The sequence below is a fragment of the Esox lucius genome, chromosome 11 (genome assembly GCF_011004845.1).
Source record: "Esox lucius isolate fEsoLuc1 chromosome 11, fEsoLuc1.pri, whole genome shotgun sequence".
NCBI lineage: Eukaryota > Metazoa > Chordata > Actinopteri > Esociformes > Esocidae > Esox > Esox lucius.
Window position 1 is genome coordinate 40,972,828 of NC_047579.1, and position 14,065 is coordinate 40,986,892.

Here is a 14,065-nt window from a genome sequence, read left to right on the forward strand (position 1 = left end):
TATTTTGGGGGCGGTGTGCACCAAGACTGTCTTCTATCAAGTCTCTTTCTTAGCAAGGTGGAGCTTGCTGAGTCCCTCGCGGTTGTAAAGGCTCATAGTCAAGGTTCATATTAATTTTGGACCAGTCACGATGCATTTTATTGCAACTGTACAGTATAGTCTGTATTTAGGGCATTGTGGTATGCCAGTTTGTTTTGTTTGTTTGTCGGTTTCCCTTTTCATCACTTTCTCTTGCTGTCTCTCTGTTCCGCTCCATGTCTGTCTTTCTCTTCCTTCTTTATAAATATCCCTCTTTCTCCATTACTTCTACCTTTTCCCTCTTCGATCTATTTTCTTTTTCTACCCCACTCCCTCTGTCTCTGATTCCCCATTTTGTTTCCTTTCTGGCTATAGTCAGAGGATTGGATGTGCTGTTCTATTCACACAGTGGCTGCTGACTGGCCTGTGCCATAATCACCAGTGGTTCTGCGCAGTTCTCCAGCCGATGAGGCTATTAACACTAGGGACTCTGAGGTGAGAAGAGTTCCATCTCAAAGCCTGTTCAGAGTTATACTGAACACTGCTGTTAAAGTGACAAAGGGGACTCAGACAATTACCTCCCCAGTTGCAGAACTGTACAGCTGGGTGTATTCAGAACCGTTACCTAACAGAATGGAACAGAATCAAACGGATGCAAAAAAAAAAGCATCAAATAGATGCAAACTGAACATTACAGAACCATACAGAGCCAAACAAATGAAAACTGAATAAATCTGAACTAACAGAACCAAAGAGAAAGCAGACTGAAAGCAAGCAAGGGACCCATCCCGATTTTTAATAAGCCTACTTGTTAAAATATTACCTGCTGACAACTGTTTGCCAGGTTGTGCACCGCCGATTTGCCTACACCCCGGTATGTAGCCACAAAAAACTGTGTGTTTAAAAATGTTAAAATCGAGTCTCCGAGAACTGTCCGACAGCAGGGAAGATTGGGTTCTAGGTGCCCAGATGAACCTGTATGCGAATGGCTGAGTGGTCCTCTACCACAGTGTAGGTTTGAGAGATGACTGACAGGACACGGTGAAGTTATGGACTGCTGCCTGAGATGAATGTGTTCCGGGGGTGAGCCGTAGCTTTTTATATTCTCTACCGCCATCGGGTGATTATCTACTTCCAGCCATCATTCTCCTGCTGGCGTAACACCCACAACTACAGTACGGCTGTGAGGAACATTCCAGCTTAAAACTCAAGTTGCTTCTATTGAACAGGAGGACCAAATCGTGTTTTAATTCATTATTTCCCTTTCTGTAGTCGCGTTGTTCCAACGCCGATGTCACGTGACATGCTGGAACAACAGCGTAAACGCTAACCATGATGTCTCTGTAAAGAGCATTCTGGACTCCAGACACAGCATCGTCTTTAATTGTCCCCACTGCCTTTTGTTGTTCTGGATACATTACATACACAAGCATACAGAGTGAACCTAATCAAGTACATCTCACTACATCTAGATGTAATTTACTGATACTGTAAATGTGAGAATTGGCTGTAAATACATTTATTGTATATACCCATATATGGTTATCTTACAATATATTCGCATATAATATGTAAACTTTGTGTTCTTTTTAATGTAATTTTTTTAATGGATTCTGTCTCTCAGCTGTATGTCAGCAACACCATTTCACTAAGTGAAATTAGAGTATGTTCGAAGGTACTACGAGAAGGGTGCTTCTAATCCACCATCTTTACTAAATTCCTCATGTCACCCGTTACGCATGTGCTTCACGTGGTAGTGGTGGTGGTGGAGTACGAACTAGGTATCATACATGAATCATTCCTTAAAGCAAGGTTTTGCCGGAGTGTGTAGCCAAACACTGGGTTGGATGTTGGCTATTTGATTTCATTATTTATCATGTAAACTATTTGCTTTCATTATTGATGCATCAGTACTGACTGACTTGATATTCTCCACTTTGCTAATATAGGTTTGCACAAAAAGCTTACTAGTCCTCAAAAAAATATATAATTTAGACTCGGAGATCTACAGACAAGGCACGCCATCTAGTGTTTTCTTTTATATATCTGCAATTATCTATCACCACTGAATCACGGGTATGTTTGATAGAGTCGGGTTACAATATAGCAACTCTTTATAGTTTAATAACAGCAGCATACACTGTATGTAAACTATTGGGTAGTCTTTAAAAACGTGTGTAAATAAACTAAGTATATTTCATAACCGGTAATACATTTCTTATTCAGAGAAAATTTTACAAATTCTCGTGCGAGCGTACCCGTATCCATGCCCGGAACTGTTAACTTCAGTTAAAATCCCTCTTACATCTGGCAAATTAGACGAACTTCCTTCACTTTAATCCCTGCCTACTCCGTCAGGCGTTCACGTATGGTTTTTGCGCGTGCCAGTTTTGGAGAGGTCGGTGCCATCTCCACTCGCCTAGGGGGGAAAGGTACTTGTTTCTCAAAGCGGTAACTCAAGGAAATTGACAAAAATGCATAGGTAAGTTCATTATTCTCTAACACATTAAGTGAGTTGTGTTTAGTTATTGTATAGCCTAAGTGTCAGATTCGAAGGTAATCCATTTTAGGACTGTACTGTGGAACATAGTGTTTCATAAGGATAATGGTACTTTATTTAGGGGTCGCTGACCTCCCAATTCATATGCTACTAAGCATGGATAAAACATATGTACAGGATACAACATTTACAACTAGTAAGTACAACTTTTTCATAATTTCATTTAATTATTTCTTAATTCATTTGAAACATTCGTTTTACAAAATTGGAGATGAGGATTTGAAAGGTGTTTTGTAGCTTTTTTCCGCAGAGCTGTTGTTTTTCTCTGCAGAGCTGTTGTTGAAAATTTGGTTTGACCAAATTTGTGTTTTTTTTAAATTTGTGTCTTTTAAATTGTCTAAGAACGTGGTCCCCAATTGTTGACATTCCCGAAAATGAGTTTTGAATGCATCTATTTATTGCTATTTTCCATTATCAATACCGATGGTGAGGAGAATTTGGGGAGGGTTGGAACTGTGCCGTCCAGTAAAGAACGTGGTCCTTTGTAAGGGGCCACAGATGTTTACATTAAGTCTGCAAAATGGCTCTGGAATCCACAGGCTACTGTCATTCACTGAGGCACACAGGCAGTGAAGCGCATAGAAGGTGGAGCAAATAGAAGGTGGAGCAAAACACTGACGGATTTGGATTACGATCAAGATGAGAAAAGTCAGAGCCCTCCTTTGTGGCCGAGCCTAAGGGACTTAATCAGTTTGATAATCACATTGAGGCTTTAATGGCTATGGTTGCTTTGCCATTTGAATTTCAGGAAATATTCCAGAATATTCTGTGGATCCGTTTCAAGGTTGTATCATTTAGCCATTTATAGGGTGGAATTTTACAGTTTTACCTAGCAGACACAACACATAAGCTGGGAGGATTGGGTGAATTAATGAAGTTTGGCCCAATAGGTCTGTCCACAGTGACAGTTTCAGACTCTTTTTTTTGCGATAAGAAAGTATGGAGAAACCAGTCAAACTGATAAAAAGGCTTTTCATAGTCCTCTGACCACAACGTATTCAGTCAGGGCCAGTGAAACCAACAGGCTTTAAAGTGACCATTGGTCTTTCAACACTAATGCCCAGGTGAAAGTGAGGGTGAAAGCACTGTGTGACACGGCCAGTGTGCTGGAAATTAATCAGATTAAGGAATTACAGCATTCCAAAGAAACAACCTCACATAATCACCTGGATCCAAATGTTGCTTGGGAATGCTGTAATTCTGTAATTCCTTTGCTCGTTGGGCCAAATAGGCTGGGTGCCAGTTATGTCTCACTCCTGATCAAGTGCCACACCAGTGTATTGTAAAGCTATTACGCTGGACCAAAAAGTATATAGTCTTTCTGCTCAGGGTCCTTTATAGTAGTGCTGACACACACACACACACACACACACACACAGCTGGGGCAGGAATAGGTTAATGAGTGACTACGCTGGGCAGTGGGCAGGTAGAATGTGTGGTCCTGTAACGTAATATACTGTGGGAAAACCACTTAATGTGGTAAGACCATCCAAAGTACACGAACGATTCACACAACCGCCTGGGAACCGCAGCAGGGTAAGAGCGCTCCACAACGAACATCGTTCCTGTTTTACGGATCTTGTTTACATTTGAACAATGTTGGTTCTTTTTAGTAGATATTGTGATTTCATGGATATATATCTTATTTTTTTCTATTTAAAGGGTATAGTTTCCTTTGCAGTACACCCTAAACAGCTAGTCAAATAGTAAAAAGATACGTGACTTTCCAGACACATTAAACACTCACAGTATGCTGTTAACCTACGTAAACCACTGCTTAAAAAAAAGGTGCTGAGAAACTCTGATTTGTGTCTGCAATACCTTTATCATGAGTTTCTCATAAGATGCGGATATAGGAGAGGTGGGAAATGCCACTATTAGTGATATGCGCATTGTAATGTACGTTATTATTATGTTGAGATTCTAATGTCGCCATCGACTGGGCTTTATCAGCTGACAGCATTTGCTCTGACAGAGTAAACACACACACAAGGCTTGTCCACTGAGAGACCTCTGGTGAATTGAGATAAAATGTCTCCAAGTTGTGTGTGCTTTGGAGGTGTGACATAGGTAGTGGTCAAATCACAGAGCATGTTCTCTATGGCCTTTGTGTCAAAGCACGTATGTACACATGACATTGTTGACAAGTTTCATGGGTCACCATCTTACCAATGGATCATTCCTGAATTGGAAATATTAACTTTATTTCTGTTTAATTTAATTGTATGTGTGCGCATCGTCTCACACTCTAAACCACTGGTATGGTAGTTTAACGACTGAACACGGTTAACCAGTATTATAACGTTGTGCCATGAATAGGAGTAGAGACACGTACCCCTCCACCTCTGCACACCATTAGGACAAACCTATTTGCATGCAGCTAGAAGTTTCTACAATGCATATGAATAGATGGTTAGAGGTTTCAAGTACAGCTGTGCTCAAATGTTTGCATACCCTTGGAGAATTGGTAATATACAGCTCCGGAAAAATTAAGAGACCATTGCACCTTTTTCTCTCTTTTCCAAACAAGTCGAAAAGGAAGGTTTTGAGTGAGGAACAGACGGGTTAAGATTAAGAGACCACTGCAAATCGAACCCTTCTGTTCAAAACTTTCCCTTTCAACCTTTTTGGAAAGGTAAGAAAAAGGTGCCGTGGTCTCTTAATTTTTTCCGGAGCTGTATGTACCATTTGTAAAGAAAACATGAGTGAGCAGGCAAAACAGGTCTTTTATTTCTTATGGGATTCACATTCAAATGAAGGTCATAACAGAATGGCACAATCATAAAACAAAACATGGCAACAAAGAAAAAAACTTACCCTGTTCAGAAGTCTGCATACCCTTAGTTATTAATACTGTGTATTGCCCCCTTTAGCATCAATGACAGAATGCAGTCTTTTGTAATAGTTGTCTATGAGGCCCCGAATTCTTGCAGGTGGTATAGCTGCCCATTAGTCTTGGGACAATGCCTCCAGGTCATGCAAAGGCTTTGGTCGTCTTGCATGAACCACACGTTTGAGATCTCCCCAGAGTGTCTCGAAGATATTAAGGTCAGGAGACTGATGGCCACTCCAGAACCTTCACCTTTTTCTGCTGTAACCATTAGAGGGTCAACATGGCCTTTTGCTTAGGGTCATTGTCGTGCTGGAAAGTCCAAGAGCGTCCCATGCGCAGCTTTCGTGCAGAAGAATGCAAATTGCCTGTCAGTATTTTCTGTGCCTCACACACACCCAACACATCAGTGGGCCACCACCATACTTCACAGTGGGGATGGTATTCTGTTCACTAGAGGCCTTGTTGACCCCTCTCCAAACATAGCGTTTATGATTGTGACCATAAAGCTCTATTTTGGTCTCGTCATTCCAAATAACAGTGTGACAGGGGCTGTTAGGCGCGTCAAGGTGTTGTCGGGCATATTGTAACCAGCGTTTTTGTGGCATTGGCGCAGTAAATGCTTCTTTCTGGTAACTCGACCATGCAGCTAATTTTTGCTAAGGTGTTATGGTATTGGGCTCCTTGAAACAACCACACCGTCTTTTTCCAGAGCAGCCTGTATTTCTCCTGAGGTTACCTGTGGGTTTTGTATCCCGAACAATTCTTCTGTCAGTTTTGGCAGAAATATTTCTTGGTCTACCTGACCTTGGTATCAAGAGATCCCCGAATTCTCCACTTCTTACTAAGTGATTGAACAGTACTGACTGGCATTTGCAAGGCTTTGGAAATCTTTTTATATCCTTTTCCATCTTTATAAAGTTCCATTACCTTGTTACGCAGGTCTTTTGACTGTTATTTTCTGCTCCCCATGGCTCAGTATCTAGCCTGCTCAGTGCATCCACATGAGAGCTAACAAACTCATTGACTATTTATACACAGACACAAATTGCAATTTAACAAGCCACAGGTGTGGGAAATTCTCCTTTAATTACCATTTGCACCTGTGTATGTCACTTTGTTTGTCTGTAACAAGGCCAAACATTCAAGAGTATGTAAACCTTTGATCAGGGCCATTTGGGTGATTTCTGTTATCATTATGATTTAAAAAGGCACCAAACAACTATGTGATAATAAATGGCTTCATATGATCACTGTCCTTAAATAAAATACATTTTCTTTGCATGATCTGTTGTATTTTCAAAATCATTGCCAAAATGTCACAATTTCTGCCAGGTTATGCAAACTTATGAGCACAACTGTATGTACATTTGTTTATACTTGTTTCAATAACAGTTAAATGCAACTTTTTTGTAGTCTAAATCAAAAAGGTGTTTCTGCCAAAGTGAAGGGACAGCAGTCACCACCACATTGATGTATGATCCAAACTCTAAACAGGACTTCTCCACAGATGAGCCGGCCGTCATAACCACCCAGCCCGGACAACCACGACGCCGTTCCGACCGAAACGCCTTTCTCCCGCCGCGCTGCACACCGCTGACACCCTGGGACCTGACGTCACCATGGAGACGGTGGTGATCGTGGCCATCGGGGTGCTGGCCACCATCTTCCTGGCCTCCTTCATCGCCCTGGTGGTGGTGTGCCGACACCGTTACTGCCACCCGCACCACCTCCTGCAACACTTCCACTCCAAGTCAGTTCTCTGGCCGCCTCGGGGAGGGGGAGGGGGGAGAAAAGGAGGTAACTCCTGGCACTAGAGAGGGGAGGTGGGGGGGGGTGGCCCAACATTAGGTGGCGGATGGGAGTCCTGGATGTAGCTGATTAAACTGTGTCCCACTCTCACCCAGGCCCAATGGACTGACCTGCTGGTTTGAAGCTATCAGTCTGTGGATCGAACAGAGCGACTTCACAGCACTAAGGTCAAAACCATACACGGGAGCAATACAGTTCAGTCAAACCCGTATTGCAGTGTTAACTCAGAAGCCCCCCCATTCACAGACATGTCTTTGTTACATTGTTGAAACCTACTGTACTAGGACATGAGTGACCCTAATCACACAGCCATGCTTTTACTTGTCAGAGTTGTAAGTCTGGGACATGGAATTTATATTGTAAATACACTACATAGACAAGGAATTCATACAGAAAATACACTACGTAGACATTGACCTCATATTGTAGTTACACTACGTAGAAATGTAATTTAGATTGTATATTCACTATCTAGACACTGAATTTATATTGTATATTCACTACATAGACATTTAATTGATATTGTATATTCACTATTTAGACATTGAATTTATATTTTATATACACTACAATACATAGACTATGAATTAATATTGTAGATAAACTACATAGACATTGTATTTTTATTGTAGATACACTATGTAGACATTTCATTTATATTGTAGATACACTACGTAGATATTTAATTTTTATTGTATATTCACTATGTAGACATTTAATTTATATTGTATATTCACTACGTAGACATTGAATTGATATTGTACACTCACCTAAAGGATTATTAGGAACACCTGTTCAATTTCTAATTAATGCAATTATCTAATCAACCAATCACATGGCAGTTGCTTCAGTGCATTTAGGGGTGTGGTCCTGGTCAAGACAATCTCCTGAACTCCAAACTGAATGTCAGAATGGGAAAGAAAGGTGATTTAACAATTTCTAGGGTTTACAAAGAATGGTGTGAAAAGGGAAAAACATCCAGTATGCGGCAGTCCTGTGGGCGAAAATGCCTTGTTGATACTAGAGGTCAGAGGAGAATGGGCCGACTGATTCAAGCTGATAGAAGAGCAACTTTGACTGAAATAACCACTTGTTACAACCGAGGTATGCAGCAAAGCATTGGTGAAGCCACAACACGCACAACCTTGAGGCGGATGGGCTACAACAGCAGAAGACCCCACCGGGTACCACTCATCTCCACTACAAATAGGAAAAAGAGGCTACAGTTTGCACGAGCTCACCAACATTGGACAGTTGAAGACTGGAAGAATGTTGCCTGGTCTGATGAGTCTCGATTTCTGTTGAGACATTCAGATGGTAGAGAATTTGGCGTAAACAGAATGAGAACATGGATCCATCATGCCTTGTTACCACTGTGCAGGCTGGTGGTGGTGGTGTAATGGTGTGAGGGATGTTTGCTTGGCACACTTTAGGCCCCTTAGTGCCAATTGGGCATGGTTTAAATGCCACGGCCTACCTGAGCATTGTTTCTGACCATGGCCATCCCTTTATGACCACCATGTACCCATCCTCTGATGGCTACTTCCAGCAGGATAATGCACCATGTCACAAAGCTCGAATCATTTCAAATTGGTTTCTTGAACATGACAATGAGTTCACTGTACTGAAATGGCCCCCACAGTCACCAGATCTCAACCCAATAGAGCATCTTTGGGATGTGGTGGAACGGGAGCTCCGTGCCCTGGATGTGCATCCCACAAATCTCCTTCAACTGCAAGATGCTATCCTATCAATATGGGCCAACATTTCTAAAGAATGCATTCAGCACCTTGTTGAATCAATGCCACGTAGAATTAAGGCAGTTCTGAAAGCGAAAGGGGGTCAAACACAGTATTAGTATGGTGTTCCTAATAATCCTTTAGGTGAGTGTATGTAGACATTGAATTGATATTGTAGATACACTACATAGACATTGAATTGATATTGTAAATACACTATGTAGACATTGAATTGATATTGTAGATACACTACGTAGACATTGAATTTTCTATTACAAACCCGATTCCAAAAAAGTTGGGACACTGTACAATTCTAAATGAAAACAGAATGCAATGATATATGATATTTTATTCAGAATACAACATAGATGACATATCAAATGTTTAAACTGAGAAAATGTATCACTTTAAGGGGAAAATAAGTTGATTTTAAATTTCATGGCATCAACACATCTCAAAAAAGTTGGGACAAGTCCATGTTTACCACTGTGTGGCATCCCCTCTTCTTTTTATAACAGACTGCAAACATCTGGGGACTGAGGAGACAAGTTGCTTTATGAATAGGAATGTTGTCCCATTCTTGTCTAATACAGGCTTCTAGTTGCTCACCTTCCTCTTTATGATGCGCCAAATGTTTTCTATGGGTGAAAGATCTGGACTGCAGGCTGGCCATTTCAGTACCCGGATCCTTCTTCTATGCAGACATGACATTGTGATTGATGCAGTATGTGGTCTGGCATTGTCATATTGGAAAATGCAAGGTCTTCCCTGAAAGAGACTACGTCTGGATGAGGCATATGTTGTTCTAGAACTTGGATATAACTGTCAGCATTGATGGTGCCTTTCCAGATGTGTAGGCTGCCCATGCCACACGCACTCATGCAACCCCATACCATCAGAGATGCAGGCTTCTGAACTGAGCGCTGATAACATGGGTTGTCCTTGTCCTCTGTAATCCGGATGACATTGTGTCCCAGTTTTCCAAAATGAACTTCAATTTTGATTCTTCTGACCACAGAACACTTTTCCACTTTGCCACAGTCCATTTTAAATGATCTTTGGCCCAGATCTTTGCGCTTCTGGATCCGGTTTAGATACGGCTTCTTTTTTGACCTGTAGAGTTTTAGCCGGCAACGGCGAATGGCACGGTGGATTGTGTTCACCAACAATGTTTTCTGGAAGTATTCCTGAGCCCGTGTTGTGATTTCCTTTACAGTATAATTCCTGTATGTGATGCAGTGCCGTCTGAGGGCCCGAAGATCACGGGCATCCAGTATGGTTTTCCAGCCTTGACCCTTACGCACAGAGATTGTTCCAGATTCTCTGAATCTTTGGATGATAGTAATGCACTGTAGATGATGATAACTTCAAACTCTTTGCAATATTTCTCTGAGAAACTCCTTTCTGATATTGCTCCACTATTTTTCGCCGCAGCATTGGGGAAATTGGTGATCCTCTGCCTATCTTGACTTCTGAAAGACACTGCCACTCTGAGAGGCTCTTTTTATACCCAATCATGTTACCAATTGACATAATAAGTTGCAAATTGGTCCTCCAGCTGTTCCTTATCTGTACATTTGACTTTTCCGGCCTCTTATTGCTACCTGTCCCAACTTTTTTGGAATGTGTAGCTCTCATGAAATCCAAAATGAGCCAATATTTGGTATGACATTACAAAATGTCTCACTTTCAACATTCGATATGTTATCTATATTCTATTGTGACTTAAATATAAGTTTATGAGATTTGTAAATTATTCCATTCCTTTTTTACTCACAATTTGTACAGTGTCCCAACTTTTTTGGAATCGGGTTTGTGTGTATATATTATTGTGTATATACGTAGACATGGCTGTGGCGGGTTTGAATAAATCTAACAACTCAAATATTCAGGGACAAAGTTCTAGAGCCAGTAGTATCTCTGTCTGTCCCACTCGCCCTGTTTTTCCTTTTTAATGTGCTCATTCTGTCTTTCTTTCCAACACACACAGACACTTTTCAGCACACATCACCTGTTCAATACACGTTTCCTTCCTCTATCAAACACTCCCCCTCGTCACCAGAACTCGTCCCTTCCTATCTACAGGCCTAACGTTGACCTGATCGGTGCCATGGAGACCCAGAGTGAACCATCAGAGCTGGAGCTGGATGACGTGGTCATCACCAACCCCCACATCGAGGCCATCCTGGAGAACGACGACTGGATCGAGGACGCCTCGTACGTCTGTAGCCACACCATACACTTCAAATGATCATGATAATTGCGTGATCACAACGAGTTATGCATCTCTGACATGACCATAAGAAAGAAAACTCCTAAGAGCCATTTTCTCTCTTTCTCCCAAAGTGGTTTGGTTTCACATTGTATCTCCATTTTAAAGGTATAGTGTTATCACCATATTTTACACCCTCCATACATTGCCTTCGTTATGATGTAATTCTAAATATTAACAAACTCTCTTATTGTCTTCATTATGATGTAATTCTGGATGATATTAACACATTTTCTCATTGTCTTCTTTATGATGTCATTCTGAAGGATATTGACAAAATTACTCATTGTCATTATTATGATGTCATACTGGATGATATAAAACAAACTCTCTCATTGGCAGATCTGCCACACCTTGACTGAAAAGCTGGTTGCCATGACAATGGGCTCAGGTGCCAAGGTCAAAGCCCCGGCCAGCCTCAGTGACATCATCAGTGTGGCTAAACGTATCAGTCCAAGGTAACATCCATGTGGACTCACAACTATTAGGTTACACTTAACCAATCAGAAAGCAGGGGTAGTGGTGTACGGCCAATGGGCTAAGGGCTTTTTTTGTTAGGCATTTACATGTTGTCCATACACCACAAACCCCAGGGGTGGTTTATAACATTTTGTTTTACTCTTGTAATGTCCTAAAACCTTTGTGTGGTACAGTGCATACAGTCTAGTGTACTGTGTCGTTTCAAGCCAGTCAGCACTCAGGGCTGGAACCAAGCAGTTAACCAAACATTAAGAGGTTGGGCCTCCCTCATGATCTCCCCGTCGTCCTCCTGTATCCGTAGGGTGGATGACGTCGTGCGGTCCATGTATCCGCCGCTGGACCCCATACTGCTGGACGCCAGGTACAGAATCACATTGGCTTCTGACACATGACGTCGTTTTGGCAAGGGAAGCTGGATAAAAAGACAAGCGCAGAGCTCTGTCAAAGAGACTCATACGGTCCGACCGGACCCACACCACCACTGGTAGACGGCGCTGGCAGAGGAGGAGCCCCGGTGATCCCCAGTGTGTCAATGTTTCCTTGTCCTGATTGTCACTGACTGCTTTTGTCCCCTTAGGGCCACCGCCCTGCTCCTGTCCGTCAGTCACCTGGTGCTGGTGACCCGCAATGCCTGTCACATGTCTGGCAGCATGGACTGGATCGACCAATCGCTACACGCCGCAGAGGATCACATGGTGGTGCTGCGAGAGGCGGCGTTGGCTTCTGAACCGGAACGGAATGTACCTGGAATGGACTTACAGAGAGAGCAGGCCATCTAGGATACACACACATAAAGACATGCATACACACACACACACACACACACAGAACCACACATACCCACAAACACACAGACATATCTAGACTCCAGCAAGCCTAGCGCATACACTCCTTCACGTAGCACATAAAGTGCTTTGTAACAGACACATGAACATGCACAGACACACAACGTGGGCACATACACAAGGCTCAACACATTCCCAAAGCCTTATGCTGCAGATTAACATATGGGTTGCCAGATTCTAGAAACAGACCGCAGTTGGTTGTAGAAACAGATGGGTTACCAGATAATGTGCACTTTTGCCCTTGTTCTTTTCACTTTTCCAATGTTTCTGGTTTTGTATATACTGTAGCCATATTAATGATGCATGTTACAAATATGATTGATAGAGACGTTATGTTACACACTCAGAATCAAGTTTTCTTGTAAGTGGAGAACTCCTTGAGGCAGGCACGTGTTGCCATGGACAACGGACCCCTTGATATTCATGGCTGTGTGTTCTCCTCCCGACGGAGGTTTGTGATCTCCCCATTGGGGGTGAACAGACACGGGAAAACCCTGGACACCCAACAGCCTGGGAAACACACGGGCCACTCCGAAACAAGGAGTCAGGAGAAGCGTCCACACCCGAAAGGCGTTGAGTGTTTTTGTGTTGAGGTGGACGAATGGGTGAATTGGCCGTGAGCAAGGGTAAACATTTCCTATCTGGTTGGGGGGGGGGTTATTTGTTAGCAGGGCTAAGTGAGGTGCTGGTGGATTAGCATGCCTTGTGTGATGTCATCGGGAGCACAGCCTCTACATGAATGCTGTAGGTGTGACGGAAACCCGAGATCGACAATCAGGGCATTACCCGGCATCGCCACACCTCACAGAGCACCGGTAACTCTAGGCACGCATTTAAACAGGGATTCACGCCCAACAGCCTAGAGACAGCAGGCAGACTGTCCACACACGTGTTAGCAGAGAAGTCTGGTGGATTTTTCCACTCTGACTATCTGTTGTGCCAGCAATGCCCTCTTCCTTCATATATTCCCATTTAAATTGAGCTCTGAAACCAGGCCTGAAACAAGACTGGAGGTCTGTGCTGGAATGGAAGCCATCGATTGAGATGAAACAAAGACTTTGTTTTCCTGGTTTATGTTGTTTATTAGGATTGATTCTGTCTTTATATTCTGTAAGCACTCCTGGGTCTCTGTCCCCAAATTGGTTGTTACGGATGTCAACTCATCTTTCGATCCCTCCTCTTTTTTCATATGAATCTTTATGTTCTTCATTGATTTGTACAGGTAAATTAAAGTTCCATAGGAAAATGTGTAATGCTGCTCTTATTTTTCAGTTGACATTTCTGAGGGAGTCCTTAGTCAGTCAGAAAACCACACTCTAATCTAAGCTCTAGGAATATATGATTGATGATTGATTGGGCATTGGGAAGGTTGACCTGACTGAAGTTAGCTAAAGGCAGTCCCATCTCTCGACTGGCGAGAGAAGGATTAAGGCCCAAAAGTACCTCATTAAATTAGACACAGAGATAAAACTAAAAAAACAGCTACTAGGAAAACACTGTACATGATCG

At 42.4% G+C, this 14,065-nt stretch overlaps 1 protein-coding gene across 6 annotated transcripts; it reads left to right on the top strand.

The window, feature by feature from the left end:
• Positions 1-1,076: 1,076 nt before the first annotated feature.
• tmem98 (transmembrane protein 98) lies at positions 1,077-14,013 on the top strand. 6 transcript variants are annotated; one of them, XM_013136088.3, is made up of 8 exons: positions 1,077-1,101; positions 6,919-7,161; positions 7,316-7,387; positions 11,045-11,176; positions 11,306-11,339; positions 11,574-11,689; positions 12,013-12,072; positions 12,289-14,013. In XM_013136088.3, the coding sequence occupies exons 2-8, from the start codon at positions 7,031-7,033 to the stop codon at positions 12,488-12,490; spliced, it is 747 nt and encodes a 248-aa protein (XP_012991542.1). In that variant the 5' UTR covers positions 1,077-1,101; positions 6,919-7,030; the 3' UTR covers positions 12,491-14,013. The 6 variants fall into 6 exon arrangements, with proteins under 6 accessions (XP_012991542.1, XP_012991541.1, XP_012991539.1 ...); XM_013136087.3 differs by lacking the exon at positions 1,077-1,101 and adding an exon at positions 2,143-2,500 and having other exon boundaries at positions 6,906-7,161; XM_013136085.3 differs by lacking the exon at positions 1,077-1,101 and adding an exon at positions 2,143-2,500.
• Positions 14,014-14,065: the final 52 nt, after the last annotated feature.